Consider the following 22,355-nt stretch of genomic DNA (forward strand, 5'->3'; position numbering starts at 1 on the left):
ATTAGATGGGCAATCATAGTTGGTGGTTATGTCGTGCAGTCTTTTATCTTTTTTGCATCTTAAAAGAATATTCATCCTATGTTTTTTTGTGTTGTTTTTGGATTTTGTAACTGAACTTGACAATTTTTTGATGCTTTTAGGGCATGTACATGTTTTCCATGTAGTCAAGTTAGTAAGATGAGAACTTCCCAAAGAATTTTTAATGTTGAGCTATCCCTTCATTTTATAATGAAGTTTTTAAGTTATTGTTCTTTTTTTCCTCTTGTTATGTATTTTAATGTTAGACAATGTTTAATATTGAAATATATCATGAAGGTCAGTAGAGGAGTATTAATAATTGAAGACTAAACATAAAAGCAATTCTAGAATTGGATGAGTAAAATAATTTATATGCATATTGATTCATCAGTATCTATAAATCCTGATGTAAGCTGATAAGTCATACAATATTGTCCAAAATGATTCAGAATCTTAACTATAGTATTTTAATGTCCCTAGCATAGGTTTGAGGGATTGAACATGACATAGGTGGAGTCAAATTGTTTTCAAGTTATTAGAGCATATGCAAGGCTTGAAAAAATATGCAAGGAATCCTGATGTATTCTAATGAATAAATATTTAACCTGAAGGAGTCAAATAGTCAAATAGTCCAAATCATACACAATGAGTTATGAGGTCAAATCATGACCACAAATCCTATATAATTCATTAAGAATCTAACCTGTATTTTCCATTGTTATGAATCACTATATCCTTGCAATATTCAAGGCTTGAATATTGCAAATAAACTGTTTTACACCAAATAAGATCTTTATTATGATTAGTAAGGATATAAATATATTATGATTCATTATGAATCCTAATTTAGTGATTTCATTCCTATCAGTGTAAATTTTTTTAAATTTACTTGAATTCGACAAACATTATTGTGATTTGCCCATTGTTTGAAACGATTAGTGACAGCTTCTAAACATGCATTTCCATTCAATGTTGTATTCTTTGTAATAAGTGATAACTTATTGAAGCAACATACATTGATTGAGTAGTAAAAATACATAGGTTGTGAAATTTGTGTTACCTTTGAGAATTTGATTGCTCGGTTTTGGTGAAGAAACTGTGATTCTCTTCAAATCCACCTTTGAAATGATGCTATCTTCGATTTGGTAGACACTCTCGAACATAACTAAGTTAGGACTTTGAGTTCTTCCCTTTTTCGCGCTTTAGGGGTTAGGGTTTTGAGGTATTTGATTCTGGACATCGATTGAGGGAGAGATACTTAGCAAGGTGAGGCCGAGTGAGAAATAGACTAAGATTGGACGGTAAGCAGAGTATAGACCATTCGATTTAGCCGGAGATGGAGTCGATTCGCCATATGCTTTTGTGGGAGATAAAATTATGTTCACCAATTGAGAATAATTTGAAAGAGAGACATGGTGGAGCTATGGTCGGCTGGGATCGCTCGCCGGCGACACCATGGCCGACGAGTCACGGAGGCAGCGATGAAGGTGGGGTAAGAGGAGGAAGGATTGGTCCGTCAGTTTCATCGGGAAATAGGGAGGCTCTTGAATCTCAAGCCCTAGAGTCTAAGGCATTATTATTGTTTTATCTTATCAATAAATAATTGAGAGATTGAAGCTAATTCAAATTAGTACTATTAATTATTTCATATTTTATTTAAAATCTTCATTGTTATGTATACAACTTTTAATTTATGTAGATTGTTGTTTAAATTATTATAGTAAATTTTTGGTAATATTTTTAAAATTTATTAAATTATCTGTATTCTTTTAATTTGGAAAGTAATACTCTAATTATATATTGTGTCTTTTTTTCTACTAATTTTGCTCAATATTTTGTAGCTGATGTGTGTGGATCCTTTGAAAGTCCTATTGTTATAAGTGATGATGTTCTTGATGGACAACTGTATGTTGCTATATCAAGAGTCACAAGTCATGAAGGTTTGAAGATTTTGGTGTGTAAAGATGAAGAAGATGAAAGCAATGGTGATTCTACTGTTAACATTGTTTATAAAGAAGTTTTTCAAAACTTATGAACTATTAAATTGTCGATTTTGTGTAAGTTCCTATTTATGAATATTTGTGTTTTTTTTTAATGAACTTATTTTACTATTCATTAAAAAAATTGTATGTATATAAGCATCATGAGAAAAGATATGCTGCATAATGAATATGGGCGATTGTGAGCGACTAAATCACACGTAGGTCACTTTCCTTACTTTTAGAAATTTACTAACAAAATATAATTCCCTTTCATCTATTTCCATGTCAGCAAAATTATTTATTTTCTTTAATAGCTTTCCTTTATGGATTCGTCCCTTTTCATTATTTATCTTTCTACCGGCGCATGAATACTACTCCTAATTAACTTTCTCCTTCACTTAAACTAGACTATTTCATGGTTAGTTTCTGTTCAAATAAAATAGCTTCGTTTTTTTTGTTTTACTCTTTAGTTTTGATGATCTTAAAAAATAGTGCTACATTTTTTTAATTTAATAATTTAAATGAGATTTAATTTCTCAATGTAAAACTACGTTTCCAATTACTTTTAACTAGTATTTCAAAAGTTTTGGAAGAAAATCATTAAGGACTCAGATTTTGAATACAATAGGCTTTGAAAGGATGAAATTAATTAGATGCACGAAGTACTATGAAAAAATAAGATGCATTCTTATAAAATCTGTTTCAAAACAATAAAACCATCAAAAGATTAAAATATTGTCATAGCAACACTAAGCGAACAGAATTAAAAAAATCACTAGCTATGGACATCAAGCTTTTTCATTTTTCGTTGATGTCGTGATGGTCATCTGCAACTGATCTGAAATATAAAGATGAGAGCAAAAACAGTAAATTAAATTTATTGGTCATTAAAACAACTAAACAATGTAAATAATGGATCCTAACAATAATTCACATACCTGTCTTGCAACTTTGGGCAATTACGTTTATCATGTGATGCACCACGTAGTCCACAGCCACGACAAGCCCTAGTCTTTAAAATTGACTTCTCTTTTGATGATAACATTCGCTTACCACATCCTTTTGATCTTATCTTAGAAGGATCACCAATGTTTTTGGTTTTATCTAAGCTCTTCCTTGTTTGACTTCCGTGCATAGTTGTTGGACTAATACCCATCTCCTTGATTTTACCATGTATGTAATCAAGTTGTTCATCCAAAAACTTTGTCCCCTCGTCAGTCAAAGATGCATAATCAATTAGTGTTGAGGCCTTATAAGATAACTTGGCTCGTCGTGAGATCAAAAATCTTGTTGGATCATCATTGCAGTTTTCATCATCTAATATATAAGCAACACCACTCTTTGCTTCTCGTGTCCATCGCTTAAGGATATACTTGTCAGGTAGTTCAAATATTTGGTTGACACGGAAGAAAGCTAGCATATGTCTGCACGGAATACCATCAAACTCAAATTTCCCACAATTACATGAGATATGGTCACTATTTTTATCATGCATCAGTAGCCTTGGTTTTGAGGACGAACTACTTTGGAAACTCATCACATTGTAAATCACAATATCATCTCTGATAGAGGTCTGTTGCACAAAGTAACCATGACTTCGACTCATTTCATCTTGAAATTCCGTCCATTTTTTTTTCGTGTACACTTTAACCATTTGAGCTTCCATCGGCCAATTTGTTTTGATTTTTGGTTGCTCATTCATGTCAACATGGTCTGCAACTAACTCATTGTGTCTTTGGCGTCTTAGTGCCCGATTGAATCGTGTGATAAAATCCATCAATGAGTTCTTTTGAGAGACATACTTTTTAAAAAATGAATGTGAACTCTCTGATCTCTGACTACTTGACATCCCTGCCAAAAAAACATGACTAAAATATGTCGGAACCCACTTATGCCGCAGTCCATACATCAACAATATCCAACTATTTTGTTCCAAGTTAGCACATCTAATAACCTCTTTCCATCCATTCTCAAATTCCTCAGGAGATGTTGAATTTTTAATAACATTCCTTATGCTCTGATAATGATCTCGGAAAGTCACTGGAGAAATCTTCTCTGGAAATTTGTTCAATATGTGCCACAAACAATAACGATGCACTGTTTCTGGCAGAACTTGTGCAAGTGCTTTCGTCATAGCAGGATCTTGATCGGTAATGATTGCTTTTGGTGCATCACTTGGCATAGCTTCCATAAACTTATTAAGCAACCAAATATATGATTCTGTCTTCTCATCACTTAGAAATCCACATCCAAAAACTATCGTTTGATGATGATGATTAACCCCTACGAAAGGTGTAAAAATCATTCCATACTTATTAGTGTTATAAGTGGAATCAAACACAACAACATCACCAAATGCTCCATAAGCCCTCCTTGATTTAGGATCTGCCCAAAAACATCTTTTGAATATATTCTCTGAATCTGTCTCATAGTCAAAGAAAAATGATGAATTTTTCTCCTTCTCGGAAGTAAAGAATTCTATAAGAGTTTCAGCATCAATCCCCTTTTGTTCATCCCTTAATTCTCTCTCTAAATTCCTGATATCTCTTTCTGTGCAACCTACACTTTCGGGCCCCCCAGAATCCATCTCCAATAGTTGCATTTGTTGACAGGTTGGTATATTAGCTTCTGAAAATTGTTGAGTCAACAATCTCTTCACAGCAGAAACACTACGGTGTGATCGGAGTAAATGCACCTTTGACGGAGTAGAGAGTCCATGATTATGACCTTCCATAAAGACGCTAACACTCCAGTCAGATCCAGTTTGTTGCTTGACAATGGAGATCTTTGCCTTACAATTAGTTCTAACTTCACCACGAGCTCTTATTTGAATTGGGCCACCAGGTGGTGCTCGATTTTTTGAACGAGCTTCATCAGTTTGACCAGCTTTAAAGCATACAAATTGTTTCCAAACAACTTCATTTGTCATCTTATTCTTTCTACTATTGCTATATCTTGCACTAAAACCAGCTTCACGTGCATACTGATTGTAGAATTCAAACGCATCATCTATTGATCCAAATTTCATTCCAATTTCCGGCTTTCGATCATTTGCAACTTCAGGAATATATAATTGATCGTTCATATTTTCACTCAAAACACTAAGAAAATACATTCAAAATATTAATATAAGCAAACAAAATAATAGAAATAATTAAAAAATACAAATTGATAATTTTATGATAAGCCGGAGGTTCTTAATTGGTATTATTACAAGTATAGATTCAGTCAAGAGACTATTAAAACACGAAATTATTTTTAAAAAATTAATCAAGCATATAATATAAACAAGTAAAACTAAAAAACATGTAAATTATGTAAGAAATTCCAAGCATATATGAAGATCAAGGCTTAAAACTAACCTTATGCTAGCACTCCTTGAGAGAGACGGCACTTTGAAAGTTGTGGAGAAATAAAAACCTAGGAGAAAACATGTAGTATATAAAACAAACAAAGATACGATAACTAAAAAGAGAAAAAAGGAAAGTTAAAAAAGAAAATAAATAATATTGCTGACATGGAGATAGATGAAAGGGAATTATATTCGGTAGGTAAATTTCTAAAAATAAGGAAAGTGGCCTACGTGTGATTTAATCGCTCACAATCGCCCATATTCATTATGCAGCATATCTTTTCTCTAAGCATCATTATCTCATCTTTGTTCTGTAATATATTTTATTTATTCCACTCATTTGCGTTTAAAATTCAAAAAAATTATTTGTTCATTGGAAATAGATATAGTAAAATTTGTCTTGATATTTACAATGTGCTTTTTAATTAGACATTTATTCTCTTCCTGCAAGCACAAGTATACAATATTTATCATCTACATTTTTAGTTCATTTATCTTAGAATTTTTTACAAGTTTTATGGCCCGTGCATAGCACGGGTGGTAAAACTAGTATTATTAAATTGTGACTATATAAACGTCTACAAAATATTATTAAATTGTGACTATACTAACGTCTACAAAATATTATTATTATAATCTGAGCTATTTTTTATTCTCAGATTTCAACGATCATTTAAATTTGAAATATTTAGACATATATATTTAATTAAATATAGGTGTGCATAAAATTTATTATTTTACTTTATAAATTCGTGATCTTGCGAAGGGAGATATTATATAATTTAAGTAATATGATTTACTTAACACTCCTTCCATTGATCACAAATTTATAACATAAAATAATGTGTGCTCCCATATATATTTAAACTTATGGAATGTTATATTGCTAACTCAATATTTAACTGTTAATTATAATTAAATAATAGTCATTAGATATTTAAATCAAGAGCCTAGATCATTAGTCTCGAAGTGTTAATATGATCAACAAAAAATGTCAATAAGGTATTAAGGTCAATTTACAATAAATTAGTTGTAACTAACTTTTGAATAATGGAGTATCCCATAACTTTAAAACGTATATAACTTTCTCGATATAAATTATTTTTTCGCACAACATATATCAAATTATAGATAATTTCATAAGGATTCTAATGAGATCCCACTTACATATGTTCTGATGTCAAAATTTGAAAAAAATAATCAAAATTTTCATAAATTTCGTTAACAGCTTTATATCAATACACGACACATATTATGTCAATACAATGCTTTTACAATGTCAATATGAAATTGTATTGATAAAGTCATGTCTTTGTGTTGATGTATTTCATATACTGTATTAATATTGTGTTATAAACCCTAAATTTGATAGTTGATATTATCTTTTTAATATTAAAAAATAAAAAATGAAACTACACATGGCAAAGTGTAGATCATAAGATTTCTAAAATCCTAGTATGATATTAATTTAGTTGTAGTTAGCAATTAAACGATGAGTTAGCAATTGATTACTCTCCTCTATGTCTAAATATTTTAAATTTAAGCTCATAAAACAATGATCTTTGCAATATGAGAATGAAAAGTATCTCAAATTATAATTATATATTGTAGACTAGGGGGGAGTGTTATATTGCTAACTCATAACTTAATTGATAACTATAATTAAAAATAGTTATTAGATATTCAAATTATGGGCTTAGATCATTAATCCCTAAATGTCAATACGATCAACGAAAAACGTCAATAAGGCCATAGGATTAATTCCAAAAAATATCAATAGGGGTATTAATGTCAATTAACTACATGTTTAGTTATAACTAACTTTTAAAAGAAATCTCAAAACTTTAAATTCATATAACATATATCAAATTAAAGATAATTTCATAAGAATTTCAACGATATCATACATGCATATGTTGCGACGTCAAAATTTGAAAAAAAATTCAAAATTTTTAAATTTTTTCGTACAAGCAGAAATGTCAACATACTATATAAAATATGTCAATATAATACATGTAAAATGTGAATATAAGCAATGGGTTAACATTCTTAAAGCATTGTGTTGACATTCACAAAGCATTGAGTTGATATTTTCGGAACACTATATTCACATTTCATCCAAAACCCTAATTTGGAATTTTTTTTTTCTTTTTCGATTTAATTAAAAGAAACAAAAATTACATGTGGCAAATTGTAGATAACACTTTTTTTAAAATCCTATGGCCTTAATAGTTAACAATTAAATGATGAGTTAACAATTGATCACTCCTCTTGTAGACTATAGTACTTTAGTGTCAATTACAGTGTTGTACGAAGTAATATTACAAATAAATCTCTCACATTACATACCATTTTTTATCTGTACAGATTAAACCCAAACAATGCGAGTAAATTTTTGAAACTCAACACGAGTAAAAAAAATTATTCCTTTCAATCTCTTAAACATAAGACTAATTTACCATTTTTGGGTTCGTCCATTAAATTAGACTAATTGTAAATAAGAGAACTTTTTCTGTTTGGTCATTTATAACTGTAAATTTTTAATTAAGAAGTTTATATTTTACTTAAATTTAAAAATTTGAAATAATTAATAATTAAATCAATACCAGTGTAAATATTCCAAAATCACTTTACTATTTTATTTATTATCTATTTTCTATTTAATCACATAAATTTCTTTAAAGGTAAATTGCTGAAAAAGCTAATACTCCATAATTTTTTTGTCAATCACACAACATTAAAAAATTACTACTTTGATAATTTTATCAATTATCTCATAGCTAAAAAATTCAGCTTCCTATGCGTTGTCGTTTTGTTATTATCTATAGTCCATTTTGGCAATTTTTTCTATTATAGTGTTGAAAGATAGATTAATTAATATGATAAGAAAAATTGCTAAAAAGTTTTATACATTAAAAATAAGACGCTTAGCATGCTCAGATATCTAGATGTCAAAATTAAGGAATTTGAACATAAACTAATTAAACTTTGTAATCAACCCGATGGTACTCCATGAATAATCGTGTATTAGAGTTAAGGCTCAATCCAGCCCAAAACTCGTAGATTGACCCAATACAACCCAGCAAAAAATTATTCCCTCCGTCTCATAAAAGATGTTTCATTTTTCTTTTTAATTTGTCCCACTAAAGATGTCACATTTTCATTTATGGTAAAAGTTCTCTCTCACATTAATATAAATATTACTCCCTCCGTCCACAAACAATAGATCTATTGTTGCTCGACACGGGTTTTGATGTAGAATTAGTAAAGTAAAAGAGATGAGGAGAAAAATTATGTAAAGTAAAAGAGATAGGGAGAAAAAGTGAGTAAAGTATGAGAGAGGGAAGAAAAAGTGGGAAAAGTATGAGAGATAAACTTTCCATTTTTAGAAAGTGATCTATTTTTTGTGGACGTCCCAAAATGGCAAAAGTGATCTATATTTTGTGGATGGAGAGAGTATATCTTTTCTTTCCACTTAACTCACAAAACAAAACCTCCTAAAATCACGTGTCATCCCACAAGTGTGACATCTTTTGCGGGACGAAAGAAGTATAAGATTAGGGTTGTAATTTGATCGCAACCCAAATATGAAATTGGGTTTTTTCGAGTCAGCTTGTTTGAATTGTTGGGTTACTGTGGCTGGCCCAGTCGGATTACGGGTCAATCCATCAGGTTATGTATTAGAGCATCCCCGTCCATGCTCTTGCCAAAGAGTATGGATGTGGGCCCTGACCCACTTTTATTAATTTTTTACTCCTGCTCTTTGTCAAGAACATAACACCCACATCTATGCTCTTCCGCAAGAACAAGTTCAAAGTCCCACCATTGTATTATTTAATTTAAATACTTCTATTACTAAAAACATTTTCACAACATTAAATGCATTAATAATACGCAAAATACTATTATAAATACTAAAAAATTAAAAATTACATAATTAAAATCCTAAACATAAAATAAAAATCCTAAAATTGAGATTGAGAGAGTTATTTGGTATAGTGTCATTTTTTTGTGTTTGAAATGAGAGTAATTATAGATGAAAGTATGAATTTTGGGTAAAATAATGAAAAAATAAATTAAAACTGTGGAAAAACAGATATATTTTAGTAGGAAGTGGGAAAATATTTTTTTTATTAAATCTGAATTTTTCAGATTTTTTTAAAAATTTAGTAATAAAAAATGATAAACCAACGGCCAACCAGAGCATGCCACGTCGACTGCTCGTGCTCTTGCCGTTGGTACGGACGTGCTTTATGCATTGAGTAGGGCCGTGCCGTTGGCAAGAGCACAGCGGCCAGCAGGGGTCTGCTCTTGCCGACGGCACGGACACCGTCCTTGCACAAGAGCACCGATGGACATGCTCTTAGTAGTAAAATTAATAGTCCTAGGGTTTATACTAAGGCTCTCCACGCATGCCTCTGAGCTGAGATGAAGATTGAGTGAGTTGGGAAGATGTGCTTTGATAAAAACTAGTATTAACACTTGTGCTATGTACATGCCTTACATTTTTACAAATAAATTTTTTTTATAAATAATTGGAACAAAATATAAAAAAAACTAACAAATATATAAAACACCTAACTTATCATGTAGTAGAAGCCAAATATTAAGCTCTGTGGGTGGATTCTCCAGCACGTGAATGTTTTTGTGCACCATATAAGCATAATGTGATAAATAATCAGTAGCAAAGTTCCCTTTGATGTGCACATGTCACAGCATGACCAAGTTAAAATTTTGAAGCATTTTGCGGATTCTCAATACTATGGCTCGACAATTAGTACAGATTTCAAAGTGTCCCAAAATCATGGCAATATCTACTTAACTATCGCTCTCTACTTCCAAAACTTGCACCCCCAATCGGCTGGGGTTTGGTGCCCCTTGCACTGCGGAAGTCATGCATAAACAAATAAATCATGCGTATAAATTTAGTTGACCGATTATGGGATCAATTAATCACATATTAAACAATCAATTGCATGTTAGAACACATATAAATGTCAAATAAGGAATCAAAATCCTAATTCATGAATTTCTACGATTTAGAATTACCGATTTGATTTTCCAAAGAATCGCCGATTGCTTGCGCATTCTCTACATGAAGTTCTTCATACTCAACCACGAACCTTCTATCCGTTTTTCGAACTCTAATTATGACCTTTGGGTGGACAATGCTTGTCACAATCGAATGGACTTGACTAGATAGAAGATAGAACTTCAGTTCTAGAGAACTGGAAATTTCACCCACTCCCGGGAAGAGAGGGGAACGAATTTTAATAATTAAAATGGATTAAAATCATCTTTCTAGTCTCCTTTTATATAGAGTTATAATGGGTCTGATTAGAGATCCATGGAGGTTGGACTTAGCCAAACATGTTGGTCTTTTACTAATTACATTCAGCCTCAATTTAAAACAAGCCCAACAGAATATTATTATCAGCCAATACATTAAAATAATCTTGACTGACCCTCCAATCCCAAATTACGAGTAGGTCATTACCTCTTTAATTTATTATTTCTCGTGTTTAAGATATAAATATTCATTAATTAAATTAAGTCTGCTATTTGACTTTCTTTAATTAATACAATAGTTTTTCCCAAGAGTTGTCTAGTTCAAAATTTTTATTTATTATTCTGGAATAAATTTCAACTGGTCGAGTTTCTTAACAATAAAATCTTTTTCGAACACCTCTTTAGAATATTATCGAGTTGGACTCACCCAACACACAATTCTGGGTCAGTTTTACTTAAGTAAGGAATAGATAAAGAGATTAAAAAGAGTTTTATATCCGTATCAGCTTGCAATATAGGAGACTCGCAACGGTTAGCCTGATGGGGTGTTGGCCCGTCCCGCTGGGAGGGGACAACGTCAGACTATCGTTGCAGACTATCGTTGCAGGTCACTCATTCCGGTGGGCCACTTGCTTTGAGGGGTAGAGCCCAATATATTGGGACGATGCACCGGGGGGTACGTGGCGCCATCCAGGGATGGCCACTAGTCGCCCCGCGAGTGAACGTCCTTTTAGTTGTTGGAATTTTTTATTTTATTTTAAATTGGAAAATTTTGAAAAATATTAAATAACAACAAAATTTTCTTACTTCCCCAAATATTGCCATTTTATTATTTTAATTTTTATATTTTAACCTTCAATTAATTCCAAAATCAAATAATAACCCTTTCACATAAAAAAATTTATCTCACTCATTTTTCTCTCTAAAAATATTTATTTGATTTCTCAATACAAGTATGGTAAATTCAGAGGAAATCGCTCAGTCGATTGCGAAAGCGAAGCGAGAACAAGAGTATTACCAATAATATTAGGATAATTTTGCTGTAAGCAGAGTGACAACCTTGTAATTTTAAGATTTCAATTATGAAATTTAAATTTTATCAATAAAATATTGTTTTTATAATTTAAATATAAAAATAAATTATTAAGATCATGTAAAGGGAACTAATTAAAAAATAAATAATTGCATATATTATCTCTTTGGGTAGTGATATAATGAAAACCATATATCTAATCAAACTCAAAACTTTAATCCTAGCCACTAATTATTACAAATCAACGCTTATTATGTTTCCAGATTAAAATTTCAATAACTTTTGTGAATCATTTAATTATAGAATAATTGTGTAATCCCGATTTTGTCATTCTCTCTTCTTCCACTATTCACACTAATTAAACCGTTTCAATTACTCCCCCTCATTCCAACTTTTCGTCTTTTAGTCGTTCTCACTCCATTTCGTCGAAAAAATTGCTGGAATTTTGCGGTGAAATTGCGTTGATTCTTTGTTGATTCTAAAATTTGTGTTTATTTTATGAAAATTTTTTGTTGAATTTGTGTTGAATCGATCGTGTTGTATTTTTGTTGAATTCTGAAATCTGTGTTGATTTTTTTGCGCTGAAATTTCGTTGATTCTTTTATTCTGCTGATGTTGAATACTTTGTTGAAATCATATTGATTCAAAAATATGTGTTCATTTTTTGTAGATTTTTTGTTAAATTTGTGTTGAATCGATCATGATGCTTTTTTGTTGAATTCTGAAATCTGTGTAGATTTTTTGCGCTGAAATTTTAATGATTCTTTTATTCTGCTGCTGGTATTTTTTGCATTTATTCTTTTGATCTGCCGATGTTGAATATTTTGTTGAAATTGTATTGATTCAAAAATATGTGTTCATTTTTTGTAGATTTTTTTGTTGAATTTGTGTTGAATCGTTCGTGTTGCTTTTTTGTTGAATTCTGAAATCTGTGTTGAGTTTTTGCTTTGAAATTTTAATGATTCTTTTGTTCTATTGTTGGTGATTTTTTGCGTTGAAATTTTGTTGATTCTTTTGTTTTGCTGATGTTTATTATTTTGTTGAAATCGCATTGATTCTATGTTGATTCTAAAAATCTGTGTTGATTTTTTGTAGATTTTGTGTCCATTGTTTTAATCGTGCTGAATCACTTCTGGAATGATTAGACTGATACACAAAGCAGCCAAATGTCAACAGAGAATGAAAAAAATGGACTCGTACAACAGCTATATATATCAATATAGAATCAACAAAAATGCCAATAGAATTGCAACGTAGAATCAATCGTAGCTTACAAATGTCAACATAGGATCAGCCATGTGATGCAATGCAACACATCAACAAAAATTCCAATAATTTCAACACAGGTTCAACGGCAAAACAAGCACAATCTGAATAACAAATTGCGTTCACAATCGACTCAACTTAGGAATGAAAATCACAAATCTGGAAATGAAAAACCTTTGGTGTTAAGATCCTTTTAAAGATGTGAATATTTTCGGTTTTGGAAGGTGGGAGAGAAATTAGAAATGCAAGAACCGTTCAGAAACTTAACTTACAAAAATACCATCCGTTGACAAAATACAAGCTCTTGTTGATATGAAAATTCTACGCAATATTAACTACAATTCTATTGTAATTAATGGATAGAATTAAAGTTTTGAGTTTGTATTAAATATAGGAATGTCAATTGGGCTAATCCGCTCGGGTTCGGGCCAATCCACTTGGGTTGTCGGGCTATTATAATTTTTCGGTTTATAAATTTTCAGCCCTAATCCTAAATCTTCGGGTTTCGAGCTAACCCACGGGCTATTCGGATCAATAGTAATCTTATATGTTACTTTCTATCAAATCCAATATTCTAAATTATAAAAAAGCATATTGTCGCAAATAGTAAAATATTATCAAAGTGATCAAGAGAAAGAAAACAATAGTAATTGAAAATTGAAACGAAATGGATAAAAAAACATATTGTTTAATTAATAGCACACATGAATCTAACTACAATTAAATGGAAATCATGCATTTCGTGTAACCCTAACTTTCAATTTGAGAGAGAAGACATAATTACCTTATATTCTTCATATCAATGTTGTATTTAATATTGATATTACCAAATATACTTCATATAAGTATATAATCCAAAATTTTAATTATATTTTTACATTAAATGCTCAACCCGTGGACTAACCCGTAACCCACCCGGGCCAGCCTGCATAACCTGCCTACCCGAACGGGTTAGCCCGTGTAGCCCGCTTCTGAATATGGGTTGCGATTTTCCGGCCCTAACTCTGCAATTTTACAGTTAATTCGGGTCGATCCATGAATTTCGGGCTAGATCGGCATCACTAATTAAATATATGATTTGCATTTGATCACATCCCTATTATCTCTTAAATAAAGGGATTGAAGTAAAAAAGTCAGGCTATCAATAGTTAAAAGACTGGATAACTAAAAGATAAGCTTGCATATGAGCTTATTAGAGCATCCACAGCGCGGCTCATCGCCAGCTCGATCTCGTCCCGGCGAGACGAGACGGCGGTGAGACCGCGTTGCAAAACGCATCTCGTCCCGCAGAGATGGGATATGTCGTCGCACGTCGCGCGCGGAAGGGGAACGGGACGAGCTGTCTCTCCACGTGCCAGCGCCACGTGGCGCGCGCTGGCCCGGCGAGAGGGCGTCGTTTTTTGACGTCATAAATTTTTTTTTTTAAATTATATTTTTCGAAATAAAAAAAATAAATAATTTTTTTTTAAACGATCATATGACCGTTCGAATGGTCAAATTTTTTTTTCTTTTTTTATCTATAAATACTTCCTTCATCTTTCATTCTCCATTCTACACACTAACACTCATCTATTCTTCTCTCAAATATCTTCTCTCTTTTCTCTCCAATTTTTGAAAAAATGTCTGGCGACGGAAATTTCGGCGGCTCCAGCGGGTTCGACTTGAACGTGTTTGGCGATTGGCCGAGCATGTACAATATTTTGGGTACTACGGGTACCGGTTCGTCGCTGGGCACCCAAGGCTCGATGATGCCGGTGGCGCACCAAACACCACATTTTGATGTGGATGTGATACGCTCGGATTTTGCACTATTTTAAGACCACTATTTGGTCCGTTTTTTATGTCAAACTCACTCTACACATCCATTATTTGCATATTTTGTCTATTTTGGTATTTTGACGTGTTTTATGAGAAATGTGCATAATTAAGCCAAAAAAGGGGGTTAAAACGCAAAGTCTGGAAATCTGGAGTCAGACGGCGACCAGCGACCGCCGCGAAGGTGTACGGCGACCGCCGGCGCCCGGCGGGCAGAGCAATGCAGCGGTCCGCCTCGGAAAAATACGCTTGGAAGAGAAGTCTCGCTGGGCAACCGCTGGAAGTCTTGCGGTGGTCCGCCGCCGGAGAAACAGACTCTCTGGACTCCAACGTGGAGACCGCCGGCCAAGGTACGGCGGCCCGCCGGAGAAAGGCGGCGAATCCAAGATGCCCTTGATTTGCTCCAAGATTTACCATATTTTGAAGATCTTTTCCTTCTACAACATGGAATGACTTTCCCCTATAAATAATACCTCAAGCTTCATCAAAAAGAGAAATCTTCTACTTGCAAAATAATTCATAGAGATCAAAAGCTAGAGTACTTCACTTGTGTAAGGAGTTGGAGAAGGATTTCAAGAACATCAAGAACGACAAGGATTCAACCTACGGGTTTTATTTGCTTTAGTTTTATGTTCAAATTGTTTTCGCTTCAATCTATGTGTTTAGCTTATTTCATTATGTGTAACTAAACTTATAGGATTCTAGGGATGTGTTAGTAACGACTTTGGTTATACAATTCCTTTTTCTAATTAATATCCGTTTTATTTTTACTTTGTTTCTTCCCTAAGTAAATTTGATGCTGCATGATTGAGTGACACAATTGTGTATGATTTAATATAACTTGCTTCATAATTGTGAGAGAGTTCTAGCGAGTTAGATCCACTTAGTAGACGCTACAGTTAGCTTCCCTTAAAACGACACTGTTAATTGAGAGTGAGGACTTTTCAAGGGTCTTAGGAACTATTTGGAGTTACGTGTTAGGATTGACAACTCTAATCTTGTAATCAACATTTGCATCGCACGAGCATAAGCTAGGCGACTCGTCTATCAAAGTAATAACTGTGCTAAGGTATTTTAGTTTGGAATTTGTATAACCATAACTGTGAACGCACATCCCTGGGATTCCCTTATCTCTATCGATTGTCTTTGTGTTTTGCTTGCATTTAGTTGTTAATTTTTTTCAAATATTTCCTGTTTTCAAAAGTTTTCAAAATCTCTTGATCTTCCAGATAGTAATTGAGTTGATAGACACTTTGTGTTTGCCTTCCCCGTGTTCGATATCCCGGTACTGACCTTTACCCATACTATATATACTTTGTATACTTGCAGATTTATTTAGTGCTAAAAAATATGCACCAGGATGCATACTATCGTCCCTCCCAGAGGTACGGGCAATCGCCGGGATTATCCCAAATTCTGGAGAATTTTCCGGATGAACGCACTCTGGGATACTGGCCGATAGGTGGAGGCTCCGCCAGGCTCGACGTCAATGCCGAGGAGACGAGGAGGAAGAGGGCAATGACGAGGTTCTGGTAGACGTAGGCCGTCATCCATACAGCCGCCAGGAGACGTTGGCTCTGTACGACGCTTGGGTCACTGTCTCGTACGATCCTGTCGTCGGGAATCTACAAACCCGCTTGTGTTTCTGGGAAAAAGTCACCGAACTTTACAACGCGAAAAAGCTGAAGGGGACCCACCGCCGCAACGTGAAGATGCTCCGCGGTCATTGGGACCGATGCGACAAAGATGTCAAAAATTTTGCGCGATATACAGGGAAGAAGCGATGAATTACCAAAGTGGAGCCAGTGGAGCCGACATTCTGAGAGCGGCGTTGCAGGTCTTTAAACACGACACCGGTAAAGATTTCAAGCATGTCGATGTTTGTCGCAAGTCCACCACCTTGAAAGGTGGGCTGGCGGTGTCCAGTCGGGCTCGAGCTCGAGCTTGAAACGCACGAAGCACACGACGAGTGGCCAATACTCGTCTAGTGGGGGCGGCTCAGGAAACATCTCACAAGAGGTTGAGGGCACGCCAACCGATGATGCAGGGGGCTCTTCCGGTTCGACGTCGACCGCAAGGGACCAAGGCGGCGAAGGCGGCTAGAGCGACGGGGAGGGGGAGGGGCCGCGGTGAATCAAGCCAGGCGGGCTCGGGCACGGGCACGGGCTCGAACACCCTAATGTCCATGTACCTGCTCGCCACGGTGGCTGACACTTCAAAAATGACGCCTCCCCAATATGAAGCCCATTTGGACGACATTGAGCATATGAGAGCTCAACTTGGTATTCGGTCTCGATCTAACTTGGATGCACCGCCACCGACTTCGGGGATGATTCGCCGGCAGAGTAGTTTCTATAATTTAATTTAGGGTATTTTAAATTATGTATTTTTATTTTTTTAGTATTTTAATTATATATATATTTTTTTAGGATTTTAAATTATGTATTTTTTTAATTTTTTTGGCTTTTAAATTGTAATTTTTATTTTATTTAATGAAGTGTGTTTTTATTAATTGAATTTATTAGAATTAAAAATAAAAAATGAAATTGAATGAACAGTTAAGGGATGAAATGGTTAAGAGATGGAAGGATGCCGATGTTGTCTTTTAGTTAATAGATGAGATGAAAAGTAGAGTGAGTCAATAAATAATTAACGGTTGAAATGATTAATGAATCAATGTGGATGGCCTTAATAGTTAAAATTTTAAAATGACGGTATGAAATATGAATGTTTTAGAAGAGATCTACACCACGCCAAAAAAAAAGAATTAAAAATAGAGAGAGGCAAACAAAATCCCAACTACAACAGCATCGACGGAGATTCCAATGCCGGAAACGTACTTGGATTCCTCCGCCGCATTTCCAAATTAATCCATCACGCATTCCTCCTCGATCCCTAATCACAATGATTCACCGATGCATTTCCAAGGCGCCTCCGCCTCCCTTACCAATCTCCAGACCCAAAACCCTCACCAAGTCCACCATCCGCTGTCAATTGGAGCAGAAAGCGCCGCCGCTCCCCTACACGGGGCGGGACCCCAATGTGAAGAAGCCGGGTTGGCTGAGGCAGAAGGCGCCTCAGGGGGAAAAGTACGACGAGGTCAAGGAATCGCTGTCGAGGCTCAAGCTCAACACTGTATGTGAGGAGGCGCAGTGCCCTAATATTGGGGAGTGCTGGAACGGCGGCAGCGACGGCATCTCCACCGCCACCATCATGTTGCTCGGCGACACCTGCACTAGGGGCTGCCGTTTCTGTGCTGTGAAGACGAGTAGGAACCCGTCGCCGCCCGATCCTATGGAGCCCTATAATACTGCCAAGGCTATTGCCAGTTGGGGGTAATTCATGCTCTTCGCTTTTCCCGTTTCCAATTTACTGTGTGAATTCAGCTATGCTGCTTCATGTTTGATAATCGCTCCTTTCAGTTTGATTGTTTTACAAATTTTGTTGCAAAAGGCCAATATATTAGAGGAGTTCTGGTTGGCAATAGAGCAATTGCATGAATTCATCTTTTGTGATGTGAGTTCCATGTGTAAAAGGTAGCATAGCATATTATCAGTTTCAAAGAAGGGAGAAGAATGTATAGGAATTTGTATTTGAGTTGGATGCTAATGTGAAACTACTTTAACAAGCCCAGCGAATCGTGTGAATTGTGGGCCTTACACATGAATTTTTTTTTGGTTACTCTCCACTTGTTTGCTTTTTTAGTAGTGCAATTAGTCAGGGACTCTAATGTGATTCGGATTGATTTGGGAGCGTATAAGCCTGGATGGACTTTGTATAACTAAGTGTGTGCATGAGAAAAGGTTGCATATCGATTGTGTTAATTGTTATTAAGTAGGAGATTTGTTACTCTCTGCCACGACTTTGCCAAATCTTGGGTGCTTATGCTATTGTATAATCTATTCATTGAAGGCAATAATGAAATGAATCCATCAACCTCTTCTTCCTTGGTGTATGGAGAACTTACTTGGTGCCAGCAATATATAGGGAATGATATATATTTAACCAGTAGCAATATCTTGAATGACCTAAAAGTTGGAACCGGAAGGAATCAGCTTTTTGGACATTTTTAGTTGAACAAAATGATTAAGTAATTGTGTTAGTTCCTTTATTTAGTAAAAAGGTAAAGTATGTTTTTCTTCTGCTATGACTGCAACAAACAATGAATCTTACTATCTCAAAGAGACTTAGCATGTATCACAGGCTGACCATAGCGTACGCAGTACTGGGGCCATGGAGAGATATGTTTTTAGATCTTGAATTGAAAAACCTCCTTTTGTTTTATTTTAATACATAAGCATATATAATCAGATGTATATGTAGTTAAGGGTTACTTAGAGTTGTACACGGCATCCCTAATTTCAGTTGCCTTGCTTTTATTTTCCAGTGTAGATTATATTGTCCTCACCAGCGTGGACCGAGATGATATACCTGATGGTGGAAGTGGCCATTTTGCTGAAACAGTGAAAGCAATGAAGGTTTGTTATGTGTCTTTAGTAGAATTAAATCTCGTAGGAACCAAGTGTTACAATGGTTGCTTCATAGGTGCATATGTGTATATTTGATAACACCCATGGAAAAGTCTAGTACTTGTAACACGCATGGAAAAGTCTAGTACTTGTCTTTGTAGTTAGCATTCAGTTCATGTGAAGATGACCACTCTTGAGTAAATCTAACATGGAGCTAACTTTTTTTGGCAGGCACTTAGTCCTGAAATCATGGTTGAGTGTTTAACATCAGATTTTCGAGGTGATCTAGAGGCTGTATCCACGCTTGTTCACTCAGGATTAGATGTGTTTGCTCACAATGTTGAAACTGTGAAACGACTGCAGCGGATAGTAAGGGATCCTAGGGCTGGGTAAGTGACTTTGTCTTGGTATTATTTTAAAAATTTCAGAGAATCCTTGTCAGTTCATGATTGAGAGGAAACTTGGTGATTTCGTAAACATATTTATTGAAGCTGCTAAGTCCTTGGTTGAGTAGCTGGCATTTGAAGTTATCAAGCCAATATGTCTAGGAAGTACCTGTGTGCACTAAGCATATACGGAGTATTTAATTTCAGTTGTATTTCTCTTGCAAGAATGAAATTATAAAGAGTCTTCAGTCTTTTAATGCATTTGCCTCAACTTCTTGTTCCATTTATTTTTCTCTGTTCTCTTGTTTCTCCTTTCCTTCCCTCTGCCTACCGGTGCTTTGGAATCTTTTGAGCGCTGTGCGCTTCTCTCGTAAAGCATAGCTCACCCAATTAAATATCCCATAGTGAAAACTTATCACCTTTTGAAATATCTCACAGGTGTACCTTCCATTTGTTAACCCGATGAAGAACCCTTTCCACCATCTTTCGACTTATTTTCAAGAAACTAAGTTCAACATTGAAACAAAAACCCAAGTAGTTTCTTTTTATTAAAGTAATACTGATGGTAAAGTAGTACTTTGACACATTTTTTTATATTAGTAATATATATTTGGTCAAATGTTACAGATATGAGCAAAGTTTATCAGTTTTGAAACACGCAAAGCTCGACAAGGAAGGGATGATAACAAAATCATCTCTTATGTTAGGACTTGGTGAAAGTGATGATGAATTGAAGGAAGCAATGGCTGATTTAAGGGCGATTGATGTTGACATTTTGACTCTAGGACAATACTTACAGGTGAGCAGAGCTAATGAGCTGTCCATGATAGTACTTCTCAGAGATGATAAAATGAAACTTTTCCGTTTGTTTTATCTATAATGATATGGAGTTGCAATTCATTTATCTGATTCAAGTAAAAAGCTCCCGAGTTCTATTAAGTCGCCCTAAGAAATAAATAACCCCAGAACTCTTAATTTGATGGTGCTTGTTTAGCCGATTATCCCTGTAGTCATTTGTCATACAACTAGTTTCTTCAAACGGAAGCACATACGCAAGAACTAACACCAAATTGCAATCTGTTTCATGCAGCCTACTCCATTACATCTTACAGTCAAGGAGTATGTTACCCCAGAAAAATTTGCTTTCTGGAAAGATTATGGAGAGTCAATTGGTTTCCGTTATGTTGCCAGTGGACCCTTGGTAAACTACATTTTTATCCTCATTTTCGTTGGAGAATATTCATTTTTCTGTTTCTGCTCATGCTGAAACTTCCATCAAGATACTTGTCTGTGTATCTTATTCATTAGAAAGTACCAATTGTTATTTTCTTTATACTGGCACTAGAGCAAATTTTGAAGCAAGTAGTATCAGTTTAACATTCTTGTTCGTGTTCTAGGTTCGATCATCGTACAGGGCGGGAGAGCTGTTTATCAAGACTATGGTAAAGGAGAAGACCAAAAATGGATCTGCGTAACCTACCAACACATTGTAGGACCTCAATTCTTTGGCTGCCAATTATAGATAAGCTTTGTATTGTAGCGCTAGCAATTCCAATTCATAATTTGAGTATGTAATCACATGGATCCCAAAATTTTTGATGCAGATATTGTTTATTGTTATTTATGAATTTTTATTGGGTCCCGGGTGAAATGATAAATTGCTAACAAAGAACTAGTACACGGAATGGATTGAAATTGGAATTGGAATTGGAATTGGAATTGGAATTAATTAGAACTGAAATTCTACGAAATTGAATTAGAAGGAGGAATTGAATTAGATGAGCTCAGATTCAATTCCAAATCCTTTGTTTGGTATAAATTATACCGTATAGTTAAAGAGTTGGTATGGAATTGTATTATATTCCAATTCCTTTGTTTGGTAACTCAAATGAAAGATTCGGAATTGAATTAGAATTCAAGTCAAAATTCAAAAATTTTTAAATAACCACTTTTTAAAATTAAATATATTTTTTAAATTTTAAAAGTAAATCGTTTATCCTTTTTCTCATGCTCTAAAATTCATTTTTTTCATTAATTATAATTATACCAGAAAAGCAAATATTATACTATAATATTATAAAATAATTAAGTAATGATAATTAATTTTTATTATCAACATACAAAATAGTTATAAACATATAATCCCAATGCTCAGCATTTAGATTCTAGATTAATTTTTAATATAATTTTTTTAAACAATTTCTAGCACATTCAAGATGTATTGGGGATATTGCAAGCACATTCAAGTTGCTCGGAAACCATGGCGAACTTATGAAAGGGTTTTGGGGATCCATGGAACCCATACTAATTTCAAATTTTACCCATTATATATATACTAATACCATTTATATATTCACTTGCTAGCTAGCTTCTAGGTCTAGCAACTTTAGACCATGTTCAATTCCTTACAAGCTTAGTTGGGCTTTTTTATTATTTCAATTTCTATTTTTTCTGTTTTTTTATGATGTTTTTATATTTCTTTCATCTTTTATATATGAAAAATTCATATTTTATACTTCCTCCGTTCCATAAAAATATGACCAATGAATATGGCACGGGAATTAAGACAAAATTATTAAACTAAGAGAGATGAGGAGAATGATAATTAAAGTAGTGTTAGTTGACAGTGAGACCTACATTATTAAATTAATTAACTTTTTAAAATGGAATGCACATATTTTTATGGGACAAATGAAAATGAAAAGTGCACATATGTTTATGGGATGGAGGCAGTAGTATTTTATT

The 22,355-nt window shown here is 34.1% G+C and overlaps 2 protein-coding genes across 2 annotated transcripts; one reads left to right on the forward strand and one right to left on the reverse strand.

The window, feature by feature from the left end:
- Window positions 1-2,919: 2,919 nt before the first annotated feature.
- On the reverse strand, window positions 2,920-4,749 carry LOC125220249 (protein FAR1-RELATED SEQUENCE 5-like). The gene has a single exon (XM_048122409.2). It carries the CDS (start codon window positions 4,732-4,734, stop codon window positions 2,920-2,922), a length of 1,815 nt encoding a protein of 604 aa, XP_047978366.2. The 5' UTR covers window positions 4,735-4,749.
- Window positions 4,750-17,496: 12,747 nt separating this feature from the next.
- Window positions 17,497-21,238, forward strand: LOC125218769 (lipoyl synthase, chloroplastic-like). The gene is made up of 6 exons (XM_048120525.2): window positions 17,497-18,090; window positions 19,143-19,233; window positions 19,456-19,613; window positions 20,238-20,409; window positions 20,701-20,811; window positions 21,008-21,238. The coding sequence occupies exons 1-6, from the start codon at window positions 17,660-17,662 to the stop codon at window positions 21,083-21,085; spliced, it is 1,041 nt and encodes a 346-aa protein (XP_047976482.1). The 5' UTR covers window positions 17,497-17,659; the 3' UTR covers window positions 21,086-21,238.
- Window positions 21,239-22,355: the final 1,117 nt, after the last annotated feature.

This window comes from Salvia hispanica, chromosome 1 (genome assembly GCF_029641045.1).
Source record: "Salvia hispanica isolate PSC_SH4W2 chromosome 1, Shi_PSC_v1, whole genome shotgun sequence".
NCBI lineage: Eukaryota > Viridiplantae > Streptophyta > Magnoliopsida > Lamiales > Lamiaceae > Salvia > Salvia hispanica.